The sequence below is a fragment of the Somniosus microcephalus genome, chromosome 12, assembly GCF_052327205.1.
Source record: "Somniosus microcephalus isolate GS21.2 chromosome 12, FLI_Smic_1.0, whole genome shotgun sequence".
Lineage (NCBI taxonomy): Eukaryota > Metazoa > Chordata > Chondrichthyes > Squaliformes > Somniosidae > Somniosus > Somniosus microcephalus.
In genome coordinates, this window is record NC_140998.1 from 86,075,092 (window position 1) to 86,098,206 (window position 23,115).

Here is a 23,115-nt window from a genome sequence, read left to right on the forward strand (position 1 = left end):
TATGTCTCCAGATGTCCCAAAGCGCTTTACAACCTGAAGTGTTTGCAACCATCTTCAGCCAGAAGTGCCGAGTGGATGATCCTTCTCAGCCTCCTCCTGAGGTCCCTACCATCACAGATGCCAGTCTTCAGCCAATTCGATTCACTCCACGTGACATCAAGAAACGGCTAAGTGCACTGGACACAGCAAAGGCTATGGGCCCTGACAACATCCCGGCTGTAGTGCTGAAAACCTGTACTCCAGAACTAGCCGCGCCCCTAGCTAAGCTGTTCCAGTACAGCTACAACACTGGCATCTACCCGACAATGTGGAAAATTGCCCAGGTATGTCCTGTCCACAAAAAGCAGGACAAATCCAACCGGCCAATTACTACCCTGTTAGCCTACTCCCAATCATCAGCAAAGTAACGGTAGAAGTTGTCAACAGCGCATTCAAATGGCACTTACTCACCAATGGTCTGCTCACCGCTGCTCCGTTTGGGTTCCACCAGAACCACTCGGTTCCAGACCTCATTACAGCCTTGGCCCAAGCATGGACACGAGCTGAATTCTAGAGGTGAAGTGAGAGTGACTGCCCTTGACATCAAGGCAGCACTTGACCGAATGTTGCACTAAGCCCTAGTAAAATTGAAGTCATTGGGGATCAAGGGGAAAACTAGTGGCTGGAGTCATACCTGGCACAAAGGAAGATGGTTGTGGTTGTTGGAGGCAAATCTTCAGCCCCAGGACATCATTGCAGTAGTCCTGAGGGCAGCATCTTCTACCCAACTATCTTCAGCTGCTTCATCAATGACCTTATCTCTATCATGTCCGAAGTGGAGCTGTCTGCTGTTGATTGCCATGTTCATCTCCGTTTGCAATTCCTCCAATAATGAAGTTGTCCATGCCGCATGCAGCAAGGCTTGGATAACATCCAGGCTTGGGCTGATGAGTGGCAAGTAGCATTCACACCAGGAAATGACCATCTCAAAGAAGAGAGAATCTAACCACCTCCCTATTCAATGACCTTGCCATCACTGAGTCACCCACCATCAACATCCTGGGGGTTACCATTGACCAGACTGGACCAGTCACTTAAATGCTGTGGCTATAAGAGCATATCAGAGGCTGGGTGTTCTACGGTGTGTGGCTCACCTCCTGACTCCCCAAAGCCTCTCCACCTACAAGGCACAAATCAGGAGTGTGATGGAATACGCTCCACTTGCCTGGATCGGTGTAGCTGCAACAACAGAAGAAACTTGACACCATTGAGGACAAAGCAGTCTGCTTGGTAGACACCTCATCCACTAGTCTAAACGTCCACTCCCTGCACCGTACCGAGGTTGCAGTGTGTACTATTTGCAGGTTGCACTGCAGCAACTGGCCAAGGCTTTTTCGGCAGAAACCGCGACCTCCACCAGCTAGAAGGACCACGGCAGCAGGTGCATGTGAACACCATTAACTCCAAGTTTCCCTTCAAGTCACACACCATCCTGACTTGGACATATATCGCCTTTCCTTGATTCTCGCTATGCCAAATCCTGAAACTCCCTAACACCATTGTGGGAGCACCTTCACCACAAGAACTGCAGCGGTTCAAAAAGAAGGGCCTCACCACTTTCTCAATTGTAACTAGGGATGGGCAAAAAATGCTGGCTCTGCCAAAAATGCCACCCCTTCCAACAACGGCCACATCCCGAAAATTAATTTTTAAAAAACAATCAATGAACTCCCTTTTAACTGTAATCAGTGTTACTTTGTAGACAAGCCAGTAAATGGCTAAGTGAACAAAAGCAATGACTTATTTTAGATTTGTTGTAGTTACAGGCCAAATTATCCATCCTTTGAATATAGAATATATAAAAAGTTGCATCTGCTATGCTAAACTGTAATCTAAACACTACATGCATCTCTAAATATTAACCTTTATGTAGCAGCTTGCTGCTGGCTATCCTGAGCGTCTTTGGCCTATCTGTCTATCTGATGGCTTCAGATGGCCGTCTCAATTTGAACATGACAAGCTGAGAAATACTTCTTAAAAGAAAAAAATTGAGCAAAGGAAGTTTAAATATTTGTCTCTTTCCTGAAAAAGATGGTTTTATTTGAGTTGAATGGCTTAGCCCCTCTTTTGGATAATTGATCAGGTATGAGGTCTATTTCTGGGACTGCTCCTTCACAAGCTGGGCCATTTTCTATGAGTAAACCTAGTTTTTAACCCCAAATATATCATGACAGAAAGAAGCCAGTACTATGATATATCACAGACTCAAATGCTTTATTTTTATCACTGGGAACTCTTGTCTGTTTTGATTGGTGTAAGGGATATTGTTTTATCGTATCTTCACACTCTTTCCTGCCACACGTGCCTTGGTATTAATGTGTTTAGCAAGGTCAGTAACGTTACAAGACTCGAACAGAAATTGGCAGTGGAGTAGATGGTCCATTGTTTGTGGCTCATCACCACAGTCACACATCGCTGAGTTACTGCCATTGCAACCCCATTCCCACATCATTACTTTTGAATGACCAGTGCTAGTACATAGGTAGTTGAGGTATTGCCAGATTGCTCAGGGTTCAGAGGCTCCAGCTGGGAGTTGCTCATCGGTTTCGATATCCTCACAATGTGGCTTATTCTGCAGATGTGTTCTCCAGGAGAATGTTTCACACTGGAGTTGAGGGTTGACCGAGTGCAGCAAGCTGCATCTCAACCTCAGTCGACTCTTAGCAGAATGGTGCTGGAACAGTGGATGGTGAGGACCATTAGATTATCTCTTTCTTTTGGCTCTGGCTACAGCTGCTCTTTTTATGTATGGAGGTGCAGTACCTGACAGTAGGTAAAGATCATCTACCTTGGTAGGTTTAAGGCAGCCAGTAATGCAACTGCAGTAGACATTAAGAACTGAGTTTAATTTCTTTGCATGGGCAGAATGTTCCCATACAGGGCAAGCATATTGGACAGCAGAAAAGCAGAACTGCAATCCTGATCGTCTTTGGATCAGTGTCCCACTTTGAGTGAGCCAGAATTTCTAGTATGTTATTCCTTGGTCCAATTTGAGCTTTGGTCTTGACGATGTGTTCTTTGTAAGTGCGATGCAGTGTTACACCAAGCTAGACAGAGTTGAAACAATGATCGTAATGTGGGCAAAAGGATTCTCATGCAGTGCACTACTCAGTAATAAGTAGTTCACTGTTGCTGCCCAGTATTGGCTGAGTATTTGATGTGCTGATACCAAATAATCAACAGGGAACAAGAAAGGAAAACGACTGCAGACAAGCCATAAGCATTTGTGACATATCCTCGAATTGGGCTTTTCCATTTGCATTTTCAGCAGCCTAGCATCATGTTTTTTTTTACTCTCCAAAACCTAAATTCTATCTCTTTCTCCCTCTTTCCCATTTCTCTCCTTTATGGTGTTCCTGGTGCTTGCCTTGTTTCCTTTGGCTCTCTTGGACTAAAAATATAATTTAACTCCTCCACAACGCCAAATCTTCAAAATAAAACCTGTTCCCAACCTCTCCAATTATCATCCCAAGTCCTGAAATGCACAATTGCTTCTCCATTACCCTTCCATCTTTTCCTGTTTGAAGCCTTCTAATCACATTTGTACCCCATCAAGGGGACTGAAATTGCACTGGTATTTTTTGTCACTGAAACCCTAATCCACATGTTTATCACTATCCCTCCTCTCTCACTGTTATCTTTTTGCTACCTTCAACTCTGCTGACCACTCCATCCTCCTCAAACAGCTCTCCTCCACAGTCCACCTTTTGTGCTGCTGTTGTTTCCTGATTCCATTCTTGCCTATCTATTTGTTGATACCAGATCGCTTCTCCTCTTATGCCGCACTGTCATCTGTGTTGTACTTCATTGCTGTATCCTTGGCCTCGCTCCTGTTCATCATTTGCTCTTCTGTGGCATAATTCGAAAATGTGGTTACTTCTACATGTACACCAATGACAGTTGGCTCTACCTCTGCACCTCCTCTATCAACCCCATGGCTGTCACCCCTTTCTCCAACTGCCTAAATGGCATCAAGACCTGGATGAGCCATAGTTACCTGTAAATTAATGTCAGCAAAATTAAAGCCATCCTCTTCAACTCGACGCTTTTGTCCTTAATTCCATCCATATCCTGGACTGCCACAAGTCTTGGGCTAAGTGCACAGGTACAAATCTGGACATACTGCTGGACCCTGAGCTCAGCTTCCTACCTTGCATCTGATCAGTGTGACTGCTTTTTTCACCTCCAGAACATTACTTGACTCCACCTGACCTTTCCTGTTCTTCGACTGAAACCCTAATCCACATTTTGATCATCTTAGGGCTGGATTCTCCAATGCTCTTGCTGGTGGTGTTCTTGTTTTCACACTTCATAAACTAAAAGTGAATCCAGAATGCTGTGGTTTCTCCTTCATCTGCACCAAGACATCAGTCTTCACTTGCTCCAGAGAATCAACAACAACTTGCATTTATTCAGCACCTTTAACATGGAAAAACATCTCTAGGTAATTCACAGAGGCGCATAGAAAGCTAACGTCAAGCAATAGAAGAGAGGTGGGTTTTAAGGAGTGTCTGAAAGGACAAGAGAGCGAGGTGAAAGGGTTCAGGGAGGAAATTTCAGAGAGTGGAACCTAGGCATGGCGCCCTTGGTGGGATGATTCATCCCCTGGGTGCACGAGCTCAGTCAGAGGAATGCAGAGTGGGGGCACAATAGGGCTAGAGGAGGGTACAAAAGATAGGGAGGGATGCGGCCAGGGAAGAATTTAAACACAAGGATGAAAATTTTAAATTTGAGGTGTTGGGGGACCATGAGCCAATGTGGATCAGCGAGAACTAGTGTGATGGGCGAACATGACTTTGGGATAGGATACAGGCAGTTTTGGATGAGCTGATGTTTACGGAGGGTGGAGGCTGCGAGGTCAGCCAGGAGAGCAGAGGACTAATTGAGTCTGGTGGTGACAAGGGTATGAATGAGGGTTCCAGTGACAAATGAGCTTAGGCAGCAATGTTAGAGATGAAAGTAGGCTGTTTTTGTAATGGAGAGGATATGAGATGGACAGCACAGTTCAGGGTTGAATGGATGTTGAAGTTACAAACAGTATGGTTCAGCCTGACTCTGGCTGGGGAGGAGGATAGAATCGGTTGCAAGGATACAGAGTTTATGCTAGGGACCAAGGACGATGGCTTTGGTCTTCCCAATGTTTATTTGGAGAAAGTAATGGCTTATCCAGGACTAGATGTCAGAAAAGCAGTCTGACCGCACAGAGGAAGTAGAGGGGTCATAGAAACATAGAAGATAGGAGCAGGAGTAGGCCATTCGGCCCCTCGAGCCTGCTCCGCCATTTAATGAGATCATGGCTGATCATCCAAATTCAGTACCCTGTCCCTGCTTTCTCCCCATATCCCTTGATCCCTTTAGCCTTAAGAAATATATCTAACTCCTTCTTGAATATATTTAATGAATTAGCCTCAACTGCCTTCTGTGGTAGAGAATTCCACAGGTTCACCACTCTCTGGGTGAAGAAATTCCTCCTCATCTCGGTCCTAAATGGCCTACCCCTTATCCTTAGACTGTGACCCCTGGTTCTGGACTCCCCCGCCATCGGGAACATCCTTCCTGCATCTAGTCTGTCTAGTCCTGTTAGAATTTTATAAGTTTCAATGAGAGCCCCTCTCATTCTTCTAAACTCCAGCGAGTATAAGCCCAATCGACCCAATCTCTCCTCCTATGTCGAGAGAGGTGGAGCTGCGTGTCATTGGCATACGTGTAAAAACTGACCCTATGGCGAGAGAGGTGGAGCTGCGTGTCTTTGGCATACGTGTAAAAACTGACCCTATGGCGAGAGAGGTGGAGCTGCGTGTCATTGGCATACATGTAAAAACTGACCCTATGGCGAGAGAGGTGGAGCTGCGTGTCATTGGCATACGTGTAAAAACTGACCCTATGGCGAGAGAGGTGGAGCTGCGTGTCATTGGCATACATGTAAAAACTGACCCGATGGCTTTGGATGATGTTGTCAAGGGATAATGGAATTGAAGGCAAATTCTTGAGCTGGTTTGGAAATTGGCTGAGCTGCAGGAGACAGAGTAGGGATAATGGGCAGGTACTCGAATTGGCAGGATGTGACTAGTGGTGTCCCACAAGAATCTGTGTTGGGGCCTCAATTATTCGCTGTATTTGTTAACGACTTAGATGATTGGATAGAAAGTCACATATCCAAGTTTGCCGGTAACACGGGATTGATGGCATTGTAAGCAGTGTAGATGGAACCATAAAATTACAAAGTGATATTAATAGATTAAGTGAATGGACAAAACTGTGTCAAATGTATTTCAGTGTAGACAAATGTGAGCTCATCCACTTCGGACCTACAAAGGATAGAACAGAGTACTTTTTAAATGGTGAAAAGCTAGAAACAATGGAAGTCCAAAGAGACTTGGGGTCCATGTACACAGATCATTAAAATGTCATGGACAGGTGCAGAAAATAATCAAAAGCTAATGGAATGCTGACCTTAAGATCTAGTGGACTAGAATACAAGGGGGTAGGAGTTAGACCACACCTGGAGTACTGTGAGCAGTTCTGGGCACCACACCTCAGGAGGAATATATTGGCCTTGGAGGGAGTGCAGTGTAGATTTATCAGAATGATACCTGGACTCCAAGGGTTAAATTACAAGGAAAGATTACACAAACTAGGGTTGTATTACTTGGAATTTAGAAGGTTAAGGGGTGATTTGATCTAAGTTTTCAAGATATTGAGGGGAACTGATGGGGTATTTCTGCTGATTGGAGAGTCTCAGACTAGGGGGCATAGTCTAAAAGTTAGAACCAGGCCTTTCAGGAATGAAGTTAGGAAACATTTCAACACGTAAGGGGTGCTGTAAGTTTTGAGCTGTCTTCCGCAAACACCAATTGATGGTAGGCCAACTGTTCATTTTAAATCTGAGATTGATGTTTTGTTAACCTAAGGTATTAAGGGATATGGGGCAAAGGCCCATAAGGTCACAGAATTGAATGGTGGAACATGCTCGAGGGGCTAAATGGCCTACTCCTGTTCCTCTGTTCCTATAACATGTAGATGAGGAAGAGGAGAAGGCCAAGGAAAGATCTCTGGAAGAGGGTGGGAAGAGAAGCCACTGGCAGAGATCCTTTGGCTACAATTGGATAGTTAAGATTTGAACCAAGCAAGGGCAGTTGTCAGAGTTGGACAATGGAGAAGTGACATTGGCGTAGGATCCTGTGATCAACTGTGTTGAAGTTGCAGGGAGGTTGAGGAAGATGGGGACTGATCCTGCACCACAATCACAGTCAAGGAAAATGTTCATGATTTTGTTTAGAGTCATTTGGTGCTGTGAGAGGGATGGAAACCTGATTGGAGGGATTCAAACATATGTAAAATTTCTCCATGGCATTTCCCCTCCATATCTTTGTAATTTCCTCCAATTATATGGCACTGTACATATTCTCCACTCTTTTCTCACCAGCTTAGCTCTCATTCTTCCATTCTACCATTCATTTAAATGGTTGGAAAATTATGTGCAGTGTTACCCGAAGTTGCAAGCATGTGAGATCCCCTGCCGGGAGCGTGAAGTTGGAAAATTACCCTTTTAAGTTGCTGAAGAAATTAAGTAAAATTCCATCTGATTATTATGTGTTCAAATTTCAAACAAATTAAAACAATGAAATATGACTCTCTCTAAGACATTGGGACCAGCATGATAAAATTAGTGTTAATAGCTAACTCTCCTATCCTGGAACTCTTCAACCAGAAAAGCAGCTGATCTATAGTATCTTCTACTGTATTCTGTCAGATCCAGGCCTACCCCAGTGTCACAGTCTAGTTCCCGGAAGCTATTGCAGTATTTCTGTCAAAGATACAGTTTCTTTCTCTGAGACTGCTGCCCATTGTTCTGAATTCCACCACAATTTGCTGCAACCTTTCAAATAACAATATTAAAAGAATGATTCCCGCTACTGCAGATTTGCTGGTTTTTAAAAGAGCTCATGGATATTTTTATAACTACAAATCTGGGAATATTTGTGTGAATGTTCATTGAAAGTGCCTGGCTGTAAAACATACAGACTTCTGATGATCACCTTGTCTGGCTGAGATTAATACCACAATATCATAGCACTAAATGTGTAGTTTAGTTTCATTGTGTAGCTGTAAAAAGCTTGGCAACTGAACAAGAGTTGCTTTGATGAGGTCGAAGTTGTCATGCAAATCTAGCTGAGATGATACTATGGTTGATTTTCTTTGTGATTATGAAATATTTTGGGCATTATTCTTCATTTCCTGCCCGTCAATTTCATATGTTTGTATGTTCCAATCTAGTTATAGTCAATGGCTTTGTTTAACATCAAATCTGTGCCTTTCCTTTCTCTTTCCACATCCTAGGTACTTGTATGGCTTTGAGGAATACTGTCGTGCAGCTGACCTTCGCTTCAGGACCATTCACCACATGGAACCTAAAGAAAAACCAGTGGAGAAGGATGAAGAGAATGGAGCATGTGATCCGAAGAAAGCATCTACAACTTTAGATGATGAAGCATATTTTGAGAGAAGTGATGACACTGAAAATGACAAAGAGGAAAAAGAAGTGCGATCTTCAAGAGTAAGTAACTCTCAAGCTTGAAACTAATTGCAGTGGTTCTGATAGAACATTGTGAGGGTAAAACTCTGAATTTTCTGTGCAACTTTCTAAGTGGCATCAACGTTCATTGTTTCAGAGTCATTATCATCCTAGTGCAAAGCTACATTCTCAAGTATAAATCGCAACAGTATTGTTGCACCTCAGCAACATTTTACATTGTGCCTGTGATATATATAATAATTAATTATATTGGGAATTGTGTGAGATAACTTGTTTGTGATCCAGTCTCCAAATTAAATCTGTGATCAGGAAAACAGTTGATCAGTATTCACCGAAGGAATTAATTTCAGAGTGGATTATCTAAAGTGTTTTAGGTAGTACAAACCATCTTGTGGTAACTACTTTAAAGCTGGAGAACCCCAGATTGTTTAGATGGATTCTGTAGTACCTGACATAATAAAAACCGCCAATAAAAATCACAATTTAGAATCCATTTAGATTTTTTGCTAAATTTAATTGAACTGGTAACTTTATATTTTTTGTTCACTCCTTTTTGTCAGTTGTAACCTTACACTTCTTGAACAAAACCAGCACCCATGAGCAAAGCTGAATTCCCATTACTATTGAATAATATTTCCATCATGATTTATGGTGATTCTATTTTTGCAGAAATATATTTTCTTGTGATGGTACAATATTTCCACACTGCTGGAAAAAGTTGGGGGTGGTGGGGTCAGGGAGGAAGAAGATCAGGATGTGCTAATCCCTTTAAAGCTGCCCAACAAATGGAAGAATGTTTTCATTTCTGAGGAAAGGGTTCTTCAACACCACCTAGTGGCTGAAAAAAAAACTGCATGCTGGAGACCTTAAAGACAATTGCCTTCTAAAGAGAATGGTGCATGGCACAGAGTAGATTTCCCAATTTTCTACTTTCCTTTCCTAATAGTGCTCACTCTTGCTTGGATGCAGTTCTACAGATGCCAGTTGCTCCCTAAAGTCTTGCTGAGGTGGCAATTCTTCGTGTGTGAGCATTGGTGGTGTGTGTTGGAAGGCAATTTCACCATGTTCGAAATTTATCCTATTTTCATGTAACATCCTTAACTGCAAAATCCAACAGGAGTCAGTCATAGGATAGCAATTGAGAGAAGGAGCCCTGAAATTTTTTTGGGGGGATATTTCCCTCCCTAACCCTGGTTCTGAGGCCAGTTGTAACTCCCAAATAATTCTTGCACAACTCCAGATAGATTGGGAATTTAACCTGAAACCTTCTAGTCTAGAACTAAGGCTAGAGAGGGGGAGAAACAAAAAAAAATCAGTCAATGCTCTCTCTTCTGATTGCTGTCCAGTAACTTCTGTTGTAATACATGCTTGTGGATGTTGCTGGAGTACTGTGCCTTCACCTGTGGGTTTTTGGAGGAGCTTTGGCACAGGGTGGATGGAAAGAGGGATTGAATCATCGAAACCTACAGAATGCACTAATTGTAACAAAAAATTGCTAGTTTATCATTTTTTTCTGTTAATTTAACAATTGTCATGTTATTGAGCTTTAAAAGTCAGTACAATAATTTTAAACTTGCTAATCTTCGTAAGTATTTGTAAATAAATTGACAATCCAAATGTATCAGCAGTTTCTGGAAGAGGATGTATCTGAAGTACTTGTGTCCCAGTGTGGTAATCACACCGTGGCAGCACTGAGAGAATGCATGTTTGTGTATATCTGTTAAAGTTTCAGTATGGGATTGGAAACTATGACATACAAATTGCACAGTTTAATAAGTACAGTAGATAAAATGAAGTGGAAATATATTTTTGAAGGAGGGCATTACAAATCAAAGCAAGATTGTATGCTTGTAAACTAAGTATTAATAGAATTTTCCAAAAGATGTATGAAAAAATCCCAGCACATAGCTTGTTTATGACCGTTGCCCTCGACTAGTTTGTAGTACTGCAAATTAAATGATACAAAGGAGCAAATGGTGCCTTAAAAGGTCATGCTCAGTTATTCATTTGTTTCTTTTTTTAATAGAAAGATTAAGGTTCACTATCTGGAGGAGAGACTTTTTGCACAAATTCTTAGAAATTCAGTTAAATTAATTCTTAGGTTAGCAAATGTAATTTACTTTGAACAACTGCTTTGGCAGGCAACATTGAGATGTGTACTATAGTTGATTATTAAGCAAGTTTTTAGTTTTTGAAATATGCTCTTTAAACTGTGCACCTATGTTTCACATGTCTGTTTGCATATCTGTGCTTGTTGCTAAAACAAGCAGGACAACTAATTTGATTTTCTGCAACTGCCAGAACTCAGAACTTGAGGTGACTGTGCTCTTTGAATCACTTCCTGGGAGATAACAATTGCCTATAAGTTTCATCTATTTTCATAATATCCAATATTATTCATCTAACAGCACTACAATATGTGTGATGTATTGTGGGGTTTTTATATATTTTTTTAAATCTGGATTTTAATGTGGACCCGTAGTAAATGTACTTTTGTGAAGTGCTCTTAATATTGTTTCCAAACAGTACAGGAAACTCTTTGGTATCCGGGACCGGGATGGTGCCGGTTTATCAAAAATTCTGGATGATGGAGAGAGAGGGTTATCTACCCAGGCTATTTTTAACAAAGAAAAATAAAAAAATCAAGAAATGTGCAGTATACAGTAATTGGGTACTCACCTACAGAATGTTGTGTTAAAAGGATGGTGGAAGATGCTTGATTAAGTACAGTACTGCCAGTTGAGGGTAATCCATAACTCTTTAATTACTTAACAGTAAAACAAAACTTATAAACGACTGTACAGTACAGTATAAAGTACAGTACTGTGGTTGACTGTACACTTATTCCAAGTCAGCTGGTTCATTAGGAATATCCATGTCAGCTGGGTCATCAGGATCATGCACTTCAACAGATTCTTCAGGCACTTCCACTGCTCCAACTCTTTTGGAAGCTTTCCTAAACATGTCCCAGATGTCTGCTTGCTTAGTGGACTCTTGCTTTCTTTGTAGAAATGTGGAATGCAGAATATGGAGGTGCATAACTTCTTGGGCAGAATAGCAAGAATGGCTTTCAGCAAATTTAAGTAATGAAACAAAATCTTCTGCAGCTTTAGCCCAAGAAATCTTGTTCTCTTCAGAAATCTCATCCTCTTCAGTTTCCATCACACTTTCCTTTTCTTTCTTTGGATTCAAAACAGTCTCCATTATTTCATCATCACTTAGCATATGCACAACAGCAACTTCTCTATCTGCATCAACCCACTGCTCAATATCACGTTCACTGAGGTGACGTAGAGGGTTTGCTGGGCCTACATTTTTCACCATGCCAGCCATTTCCATTACTGTAGTCCTCCTCGGACGAAGATTGAACTCATGAAATTCCTCCTCTGAAGAAGAACCTTCAGCAAACATTATAGAAGGCCACAATTTGCACCAGGCTTGTCTCAAAGTGTGACCTTTCACCAAGTTCCAGGAACATGCAACATTAAAGATGGCATCTTTAAGATTGTATTCCTTCTGAAATGCGTGAATACCTGTATTGTCATCTTGACTTATCAGTTTACATAGGAAGTCTTTCTTGTAACGGCACTTGAGATTTTGGATAACGCCCTGGTCCATGGGTTGTATGAGAGAAGTTACATTTGGTGGCAAATAAATGGTGAAAATATTTCCAGAAACCAACTCGGATTCATGCGGATGGGCTCTACAATTATCAAGCAATAAAATGCATTTGCTATCTTCAGGTTTCCCTATTCTACGGAAATGTTCCCTCACAGATGGAACAAAAATATGATGGAACCAATTTGAAAAGATTTCCTTATCCATCCAAGCATTTCTTTGAGCTTTGTACTCAACAGGTAAGTGCCTCACATTCTTAAATGCATGGGGATTTTTATACTTCCCAATGACGAGAAGTTTAACCCGGTGTGATCCAGCAGCGTTAGCACGGTTACACGGTCTTTATTTTTCTTGTAACCTGAAGCATTAGCCTCACTAGCCCCAGCAAGCGTTGATTCTGGCAAAAACCTCCAAAATAAGCCCGTTTCATCGGCATTGTATAGCTGTGCTGGCGACAAATCATGTTGCTTCACAATCCGATTGAAATAATCGCAGTATTCTTCTGCGGCGTCGTGATCAGCTGATTTCTTCTCCCCGGAAATATCGAGTCGTCGTATCCCGTGCCGTACCTTGAAGCACGTTAGCCATCCATCAGAGAAAGCACACTTGTCAGTGAGCTCCATCTTTGCGTAGAAATCCTTCGCTTTTTCGATTAGCATGGGTCTGGAAATCGGAACACCCTCTGAACGCTTAAGAGAAAACCGCTCATAAAGCACGGTATCCAGCTCTTCAAGCTTAGGCTTACGAAGCGTACGCCGTTTCTCTACACTCTTAGATGTCTCCGAGCTTGAATAAAACTTGAGCAGCTTATCCTTCTGCGATTTGATGTCGTAGATTGTTGACGAACCGATTTTGAATTCATTCATAATGTTGATACGCTTCTCTCCCCTTTCTAGTCGTTGGCATATATCGATTTTCTGTTTTAAAGTTAACACCACTCTCTTCCTTTTGGTTGGACCAACTTTTGGGATTTCCATAATGCAATCCAATGAGTACCAGCAGCGTGGGAGACACACAGCACTGTACCCCCGAAAAATGGTGGATCAGAAGAGACTACCGGCAGCGTGGGAGAGTCAGACTCCTGATGCAGGGTTTTTGAGGTGTTCCGACTTCCGATAGCGCCAAAAGGCCGAGTAGTGGCAATTTGGAGAACTACCCCCACTGACTAACTCGGCCACCGCTGGAGACTCGGACTCTGCAACATTGCCGGTTATTGAGGTGTTGTTTTCGGAGCGAGAATTTTGCCGGTTAATAGAGGATTCCGGATATTTAGGTGCCGTTTAAACGAAAGTTTCCTGTATAACCTTGTGGAAGTTTAAAATCATTTTCAAATGCTTAACACTTACTAGTTTAACTTTAATAGTTTTTGTATATTGTTAAACACAAGTGCCGTTGGTACATAATTGATAATCAGGATGCATATTTCAACAATACTTAACTGTAACAGTTAGATAAAGGGATTGCTTGCCACAAAAGTGTCCTGGTTGAGGAGCTTTATTATCCAGACAGCTTTCGAAATAATCCAGCAAGGAACACAAAATTGAATATTTTTTTTAATATATTGCAGTTTTAATTATAAGTTGCATTTAAATAAACTACCCATCTTTAGGGTCGGAGGCGAAATGCAACACCTGCCAAAAAAGAAGTCAAAGAAATAAAAAAAGATGAAAAGGTGAATGAGGAAATTTATAAAGAAAATAAAGAGGCTAAGGAGGACTCCAAGAAACAGGAGAAGGAGACTGACACAGGACAGCAGAAAAATTCATCCACATCTAAAAACAGAGCAGAGAAGAATAAGAAAGACGAGTCTGAAAATGATTCTGAGGAAGAGGAGGAAGGTGACGAAGACGGGGAAGAGGACCGTGAGGATAGACAAAAGAAGTATGTACTTATTTAAACGTTCTGTTGCTTTAATATATATACCAGCATTGACTTTTGCACCGAACTTGTAAATAATAAGTGCGGTAACCAAAAGGTATGTATGATATACGAAAGAGCATCTGTGTAACAAGATACACTGATTGAAAAGCGCTTGGGACACAGTGGTGCTAAAGAGAATTTATGAGCTGTTTGTGTGTTTGCAAAGCATAATATAGTTATGTTGCTTGAATGTCCTTGTATCTAATTGGATATCCTTGCTCAGAGTAACTGGAAATGGATAGGGTGGTTTCTACTAAAGGCAAAATTTAAATGATTAGGAAACAAAGAACTTGGATTTTTTTTACACATCCTCAGGATATCCCAAAACATTTCATAGGCCATGAATTTCTCTTGTTATGCAAGCAAATGTGGCAGCCAATTTGTACACAGGGGAGATAAATGACCAGTAAATCTGCTTTGGTGGTGTTTGATGGTATGAGTTTGTTAGGACACAAACTGAGGGCGATCCAGGGGGCTGAGATCTGTTACATCAGCACATACCATGGGTGAAACTTGGGCCCTTTGTGATCTACATGGCTCAGTACCAAATTGGGTGGCGTATTTACTCACGCTGCCATTGAGGAGATCCACAACGAAACTTTTCTTCTGAGAGTATTTAAAAAGTGTGTTATGTCTCTTATTTTTATTCATTCTGTTTTCTCCATTGCTGGATTTTCTCATTAAAAAGGGAAGAGAATGAAAATAAAGAGGATGAGGAAGAAGAAGAAGAGGATGAGGAGGATGAGGAGGAAGAAGAAGAGGAGGAGGAGGAGGCGGAAGAAGAGGAGGAGGAGGAGGATGAGGAGGAGGAAGATGATGAATTTGAACGATTTCCTTCTGGAACCAAGGTTAAAGTAAAATATGGACGTGGAAAAAATCAGAAAATCTATGAAGCCAATATTAGAAATTCTGAAGTTGACGATGGAGAGGTTGTCTATTTAGTACATTACTATGGTTGGAATACAAGGTAAGAGAGTTGATTTTACAAATTGTTGCAATTATTTTAATCCCTTTTATTAATTTGTGTTTGGCTACAGTAGTTTGGACTTTAAAATGGCTTCAAAGCACAAACTTGTTTGTACAACGTGATCGACATCAGAATTTCAGTTCCAAAAATGTATTGTTTCTTTAATTTTTAATGATAAACGGCAGACTTCATTCCACCTCCAGTCTCTTTTTTATATAAAAAAAAAGTTTGGCCTGCCTGTCATTGCACTGCTGCTGTGTTAATTTAGGATTTATTGCAGATAGCCTGAAATCGTTATGCTGAAATTTACACAGATCATCCTTTTGGCCAGTTACACGTAAATTTCCTGAGAATCTCACTACATGCTAGAATAAGACAAGTGTTAGCAATCGGGGCCCAGGGAAGGTGCCGAACTTATGCCATAGTCCTTCTTTAAGTTCCTCTTTAAACATGAAAATTAAACTGTAAAGCCATCAAATCATCATTATGCACATCAGGCACCACATGTTTAAGAAAATACAATCATGGAAGTTTTTCACTTTTTAATCTAAATCCTTCTGATGCCATAAAATGCAGAAAATACACTGTAGGTCTCAATGAGGAGAAATAAAAAATAAATGGCCATAAAACACCAGAAATATGACTCTGGGTCCTATTGCACCTAAAGTTTATGGTGCAAATTTATGTCCCGTTCAGAATTGGCATAAATTCAGGAAATTCATGTGAGCTGAACTTTTCCGTGGGGATGGAGCTATATTAAAGTGTGGTGGAATGCGTACAATTGTACGTATATCATTTACTTACGAATTTTCTCCATCTTTTCCACCAAAAATCAGCATTACTCCGTACTTCTGTCAATATTTTGGCACAAGCTTTCAGGAAGTTCTGGGCCATTGTGACTATTTATTTGACCATGCCTTTTTTCAAAAAACCTTGTGCCACCTAGCAGGTTTGGGTAGGGAAAGTGGGCACCATGCACCCACAAGTACAGTTCCAAAATAATTAATCCTTTTTGGGGTTTTTTTGTTCCTATTGCCCCCTTTCCTTCTCCTTTTTGGTCTCTCTGTTGTCATGTGTTGTTTCTTGGCTTGGACGACCAATAGGCGAGGTGTTGTCAGAATTTTGCCAGTGTTTGAAGCTGGGGTGTTAAAATATGATGATTGGCTCTCTGCTTAGGTTCTTAGCATTACCACTGGTTATTGCTTTAAATTAAGCAGTGGTATGTTCTGGCAGATGAGTATTAGCATTGAAGTGTCGTGTTTCAGGGGCTAGCCTCAAATAGTACAAAGTTTGCAACTCTGAGCTAGACCAGCCACTACGTGAATGCGTATTAATTTAGATGAAGAAAGAATACTTTTGGTCCAGCAATATTCTTTTCAATGTGAGTGCTGAATTAATATAAACTACTGATACTACAAATCACATGAAGCACCCCTAATTTGATCAACTGGTCACTTCCCTTATTTAGGGGTGGAGGTCTTTGGCCTGGAAACTGAATACTAAATTTCAGTTATTATACACAGCCATGATGGAATTTGTGAAATGTGAAGTTTTTCTGAATTGCGATTGGTGACTTTTTACAATTTTACCTGACTTGCCTGTTTTTCTTCTTTGGAAATTAATTATCTGTGAAACGAAACAATGACTTTTGTATGATCACTATTGAATAGAAGCTGGACTCATACTGTAGATGCTGGAGGATTAATTGTCAGTGTTACATTCTAGTGAGAATCAGATGATGTCAGGAATTGCAAGAGTGCTGCTTCAGTGGTTGATTGTGACCTGCAGCCCTGAGGTTAGAGTTCACTGACCGCTATCTTGTAAAATAAGTTGTTATCCTTCATATTGAGTGTGACTGACATTTGAAGCTTCTCAAATCCTCCAGTGCATCTTCTGGTGACTCAGCTTGGTTCTAAAGGACGTGACTGTTCACTGTTTGAGGTGCTAGCCCTATACAACATCCCATACACCCTATATAATATAGAAATGATAATGAATGTTTGGAGTTTTAAAATAGTTTTCCAGTCACAATAGCTCTGATGTTTTGGCTATTTAATTGTACAAAACTTTACTATACTGCATCATACTTAAGTTGGGACTTGATGGTGACCTCTTTCCCCAGCAATGCAGTTCTCTTAGTTGATCTTCCATTCCTATCATTTACAGATTGTGTTACAATATATTAATTATGTCTCAAAGTACTGCATCTCCTTATCTGGTGCACAAATAACTGAATCTGTCTATTTGGGCCACTACAAACTGTCATAAGTTTGTGTGTTATACAGAGTGTATATGGAAAATGTACTCCATTCTCTGACTGACTTAACAAGAATTGCAACACTGAGTTACAAAAGAAAATAAAGACTTGCATTTATATAGCGCCTTTCACGACCACCAGACGTCTCAAAGTGCTTTACATCCAATGAAGTACTTTTGAAGTGGAGTCACTGTTGTAATGTGGGAAACGCAGCAGCCAATTTGCACACAGCAAGTTCCCACAAACAGCAATGTGATAATGATCAGATAATCTGCTTTTGTTATGTTGGTTGAGGGATAAATATTGGCCAGGACACCGGGGATAACTCCCCTAATCTTCTTCGAAATAATGCCATGGGATCTTTTACGTCCACCTGAGAGAGCAGATGGGGCCTCGTTTTAACGTCTATCCGAAAGACGGCACCTCTGACAGTGCAGCACTTGTTACAGTTGTAAATTAAATATTGGTCCCTCAGTATCTTGAAAGACAGACATTTTAAGTAGGGGAGTGAGTTAGCCAATAAATAGGAATTGAGAAAGGGAAATTAAATTCAAATTCAGTTCCCATGTATTTATTAACACAATTATTTTTTTAATCCATCTGGCTGGCTGGGGTGGAGGAGAAGAGTATACTCAGATAAGAGAAAAAGAAATACCTGTTCATATGTGGAAAGAGATGGAGCAGGGAAATTATATAAAATTGCTCATTTATATAGCTGGATCTGGTGTCTGTTACTTCTGTTTATCTTGACTTCTGATGCCAGACTGACTTCAATAAGTCTCTTGTCCTGTTTCTGATTTGACTTTAAGTGGCTATAATTTTTTTGCTGCTTTTGGGAGCTCGTCAGTTGAGCACTTGTCCCTATTGGTACAAGATTAGTTTTATCGGACTTTTTTTTTACAATACCTACTGTTCTTGTTTGCCTTTTGTCACGATAAATATATAGATATATTGCATTGTTCTCTGTTCCCTTTAAAATCCATTATATTAAATGTGAAAAGAAATCCCATTCAAATACTTGAATAGATTTAGACACGTCCCATTTCTAAGCGTTGTATTAGACTTAAATGTTTGTGTGGTTCTGAAAGTATGATGTGCCTTATTTCTTCTTTCAGGTATGATGAGTGGGTAAAAGGTGATAGAATTATCTGGCCTTCAGAAAGAGGTGCACCAAAGGGGAAACATAGAAGAAAATTGAAGGTACTGGGTAAATCCCGTTCTTATTAATCACTTCTTGACTTTTTTTGCATGGCATCATAATATAAGAAAATAAATCAAGTTGACAAAGGGAAATAAGCCAATGTAGGCAAATGTTTAGTGGCTGTTGATGGGTGCAAAAGAGTATTCTGTCTTGCAGCACAGGGATTGCCCTACAAAACATTTGTGAGATTACTGTTTTCTCTGCTCCAAATTCCAGTGTCTATATCTTTCTTCTCCCTCACTGGGACCATATGAATAGGAGTCGGCCATTCAATTAGATCATAGCTGAAAGGTACTTCAACTCCATTTATTTACCCACATTGTTCCGTATTCTGGACTTTATATACTTATGGTTGTTGCCAATGTAGTGGGTTGCCAAATTCATATCAAAAAGACCTTGGCTGGAATTTTCTGGGGTTTGTGCGGGCGCAATTGGAGGCAGGTCAGGTGGGGAAAATTGAAAAATCTTGCAGCGGGTCGGGAACCTACTGTCAATCCGCTCCCACGCACTTTTCCCTCTGGCGTGTTTGCTGGCGCGGCAGCGACCCAAACGGCAGAGGTGGGTGAGCTAATTTAAATCATTATTAGGTGCTTGTCAGACCCTTAGTTTTTTTTTAACCCTACCTTTCAAATTTCCCTGAATGACCACAGGAATCACGCAGCTCAGGAACCATGTCTGTCAACCTGAGGCGGAAGTTGTGTGGCCATTGATCCAGCTGATTAGTACACAGCATGGAAACTACAATAAAAACTCCCATCTCACAGCTGATCACTTTCCTCAGGCAGATGCTGTTGCTGACTGCATTGCCAGCGCAGATTTAGCTTTCTACAGGCTGCAAGTACTTCCAGCAAAGTTGCCATCTAGTGTCCCCTCATTGTTAGAACCTGTCATCTCATTGACGGATTACTTCTGTCATCTCTACTTGACCTGCCATCTATTCCATCAGCATGGGTGCCGTCTATACTGTCTCACCTTGGTCCTCAGAATCGGACCACGATGAGCCCCAACACGAGTAGCACCAGGCACACCAGCAGCACCAACAACAACACCACCAACCTTCTCCTCAACCACCTGAGGCTGCACAGGACAGGGAGCATCAGCACAGGGCTGCACCGTGCCAGAGGCGATACCCCCAACACAAGGGTATACATAGAGGATGAGCTTCCTCAACATGACTGAGCAGCAGTGCCAATGGAGGCTCAGGCTCTCACACCAGGTTGTCGCAGACATTTGCAGATTGCTGGAGCAAGACCTGCAGCCCAGAGGAGTGGGTGGACACGCCTTACTAGTGGCTGTCAAAGTCACCAGCGTCCTCAACTTCTTCACCTCGGGCTCCTTCCAGGGATCTGCAGCAGACATTTGTGGCATCTCGCAGTCGGCCGCCCACAGATGCATCACACAGGTCACCGATGCCCTGTTTGACAAGTCAGCCAATTATATAAGCTTTGTCACTGATGAAGCCAGTGTTATTGAGTAGGCGCTCAGCTTTACTGCTCTAGCTGGCTTCCCATGGGTGCAGGGCGTCATCGACTGCACACATGTGGCCATCAGGGCATCCCATCAGCCCCCAGGAGTCTTTTGTGAACCGCGAGGGTTTCCACTCCCTCAATGTGTAGCTGGTCTGCAACTAAAGGAAGATCATCATGCATGTGTGCGCAAATTACCTGGCAGCTGCCATGTCTCTTTCGTCCTGCGCCAGTCCAGCCTCCCTCAGCTCTTCGCTCCTCCAAACAGACTTGCTGGCTGCTTGGAGACAAGGTCTATCCACTGAAGATGTGGCTCATGACACCCCTGAGGAGGCCAAGTACTGAGGTTCAGGAGAGATATAATGAAAGCCATATTTCCACCAGATGTGTCATAGAGCAGACAATAGACATGCTGAAAATGCACTTCAGATGCCTTGACAGATCTGGAGGAGCCCTTCAGTACGCACCAGCCAGGGTCTCCAGAATGGACATGGTCTGCTGTGCCCTGCACAACATAGTGCAGCAGCGAGGATTAGCGCTGCATGATGAGCAAGGCACTGAACGCACAGCCTCTTCCGGAGGAGCAGGAGGAAGCTGCGGTCCAGATCCCACCAGCCGAGCACATTGCTGCCAGGGATGGGCTTATCATGGCCAGATTTACTTAACTTTACGCATTACACCCATATGGTTGCCACATGCTGCGCCAGGTTGGCACCACCCCACAAGAACACCATAAAGCATCCCTACAATGACCAAGCAATTCCTTTCACACTGACCACCATTGCTGGAAGTAACATTATGTCTCACCATTCACTCCAACTCACTAAGCCACTTCTCCACACAAATTTCTCCATGACCGGAAAGTGGGGAAAATAAAGATTTTTATGTGTGACATTACAGAATGGAAACTTTACCGAATAATTTAACAAAACACCCTAGTGTCTACCCTTGTGAATCTACTTGTGTTTCATCTTTCTCTTGCGCGTACTTCTATGAGGTGCTATCCCTGTAGCTTTAGCAGAGGTAGAGGCAGCCTGCTCACTTTCCTGCTGCGACTGCTTAGATGCTTTTGGCGGATGTCCTCTGGGCTTTGGAGCCTCTGATGGCACTGCCAAAGTCCGCTCTTCCTGCGACTGCGCGGTGGCAGACTAGGCCATCGCGATCCGAGGAGGCATCTGGGGCTCTGACTGAGGGGGTGGCAACAGGGTGAAGTGTGAGCGCTTTGAGAGGAGCCCCCACTTCCATGTCCCCTCTCACCATCATCCCTCTCATGGGCCACCCGCACTTACCTGCTAGCAAGGAGCTGGCGAGCACCTTGTTGTACAGTAGTGTGGCCATGAGGACCCAGGGCTACATTGACATCCCTCCTAGACAGGAGGTCTATGAACATCTGCCATCTATTCTCCATTGATATGCTATCTATGGAAAATAGATGGCTATGCCCCTGTGAGTGGCGCATTAGCTGCTCCATGCAGGTGGACATCCGATCCATGGAAGAGCCTACAGTCACCATTGCCTGTGACATGGTGGTGGTCATGTTGGAAATGGACTCTTCCATTCTCTGGACATTTGCAGACATCGCACTCGCAAAACCTGTCAAAATCTCCTGCACTTCTTGCTGCACCTCCAGGACCGCCCTCTTTCTGGATGGCCCCCCGAGGCTCAGCCTCTGCATGCAGCTGAGCAGAGCTGGGAGCGTCCTGCGCCCTCCAGCGAGGAATCTCCTCTGCTGTCCCTGTCTCCACCATCTGCTCTTGCTCACTTGTGAGTTGTGAGACACCAGGTGACAACACTACTCTGTCTTGTGTGGGACCCACCGAGGTGTGCGTATCTGTGCTGGTGCTGGGTGTGCTTATGCCTGGTGATGGTGCACCCTCAGAGGTTGGAGGCTCCTCTGAGGAGTTGTATTCCTCTTCCTCCTGGACAGTGCGGGGGGGGGGTGCTCTTGATGGACCTGTGGGAGAGTAAAGAGATGAGTTAGATATGTCCTCTGAAGAATGGGTACAGATACCATTATGCACATGATGACTGTCATGAATCTTATCATGACTCATGAAGTAACACTGGGCGGCCAGCTGGTGGCGCCGTCCAAGGAGTATAAATACTCGGGCATGGGCCCAGCTTGCTCAGGATGTTTCTGTAACCAGGAACTAGTGATGTAACTAGAAATCGCATGGTTTTGAAACAGTTGATTAAAGCCTTGTTTTATACTCAAACCAAGTGCTCAGTAGACTTTTTACATCAATGACCATTCACTGGCTGCTGACATCAGTCCCCTTATGAGTGACTGATGTATGCCATGTATCTGTATGATATGTAATTCTGTCACCAGGCTGCTGAGATGTCCCGCTCACTCCGTCCCCTCCAGCTGCTCGGCGACTCCAGAGACTTCCAAGCCAGCCTCCTCTGCTGCTGATAGGGTCGCCAATGATGGTGTTCCACTTTTGGTTTTCTCCCTCTCCCTCTTATTGTGGGCTCTTTTCCTGCAAGGAGGGAAAGAAGAGAAGATTGAGTGAGACTGATGGATTGACTATAAGGAATGGATTGGTTACATCTTTAGAGGGAGACTATGATGGAGTGGGGTGGCAATGCTAAATGGCCTCCTTGTGTGTTGTTAGGTGGTATGATTGCGTTAGGATGAGGGTGATTGTGTAGGGTGGCTAGTCAGATGGGGATGTGATAATGTAGATAGGGAGGGATGGGTGGACGTGCAAGGTATGGAGGTGTGAGTAATGATGTGCAGGAGCAGGTTAGGGAAGGCAGAGTGATGGGGATGTGATGAGAGGCACAGCAGGATGAAGTGGAGTGTGGCTTTGTACTCGCCTTTCCTGATCTGATGAGATCATTGAAGCGTTTCCGGCACTGCACCCAGGTCCTCCTGACCACATCTCTTTTGTTTTCCTTCTCTGCCACTTGGAGCCAGGCTCTCTTGGTCTCCTGGGGAGGTCTCGTCCGCCCATTGGAAGGGAAGAGGACCTCCCTGCATGCTCTGACTCCCTCCACAAGCATATGGAGGGAGTCATCGGAGAACCTGGGTGCAGCCCTCTGTCTCAGTGCAGTCATATTTGGCACTCTTTCCAGCAGTCCAATTGTGCAGTGTGCTGCCTGCAC

The 23,115-nt window shown here is 42.8% G+C and overlaps 1 protein-coding gene across 3 annotated transcripts in view; it reads left to right on the forward strand.

Moving 5' to 3' along the window:
- arid4a (AT-rich interactive domain 4A) overlaps positions 1 to 23,115 on the forward strand; it is a 107,847-nt gene that overhangs the window by 69,167 nt on the left and 15,565 nt on the right. For all 3 annotated transcript variants that reach the window (XM_086003269.1, XM_086003270.1, XM_086003271.1), the window contains 4 exons: positions 8,380 to 8,596; positions 13,803 to 14,074; positions 14,802 to 15,080; positions 18,453 to 18,537. In XM_086003269.1, the coding sequence (XP_085859395.1) occupies positions 8,380 to 8,596; positions 13,803 to 14,074; positions 14,802 to 15,080; positions 18,453 to 18,537 (853 nt within the window). The remainder of the gene's footprint in view (positions 1 to 8,379; positions 8,597 to 13,802; positions 14,075 to 14,801; positions 15,081 to 18,452; positions 18,538 to 23,115) is intronic.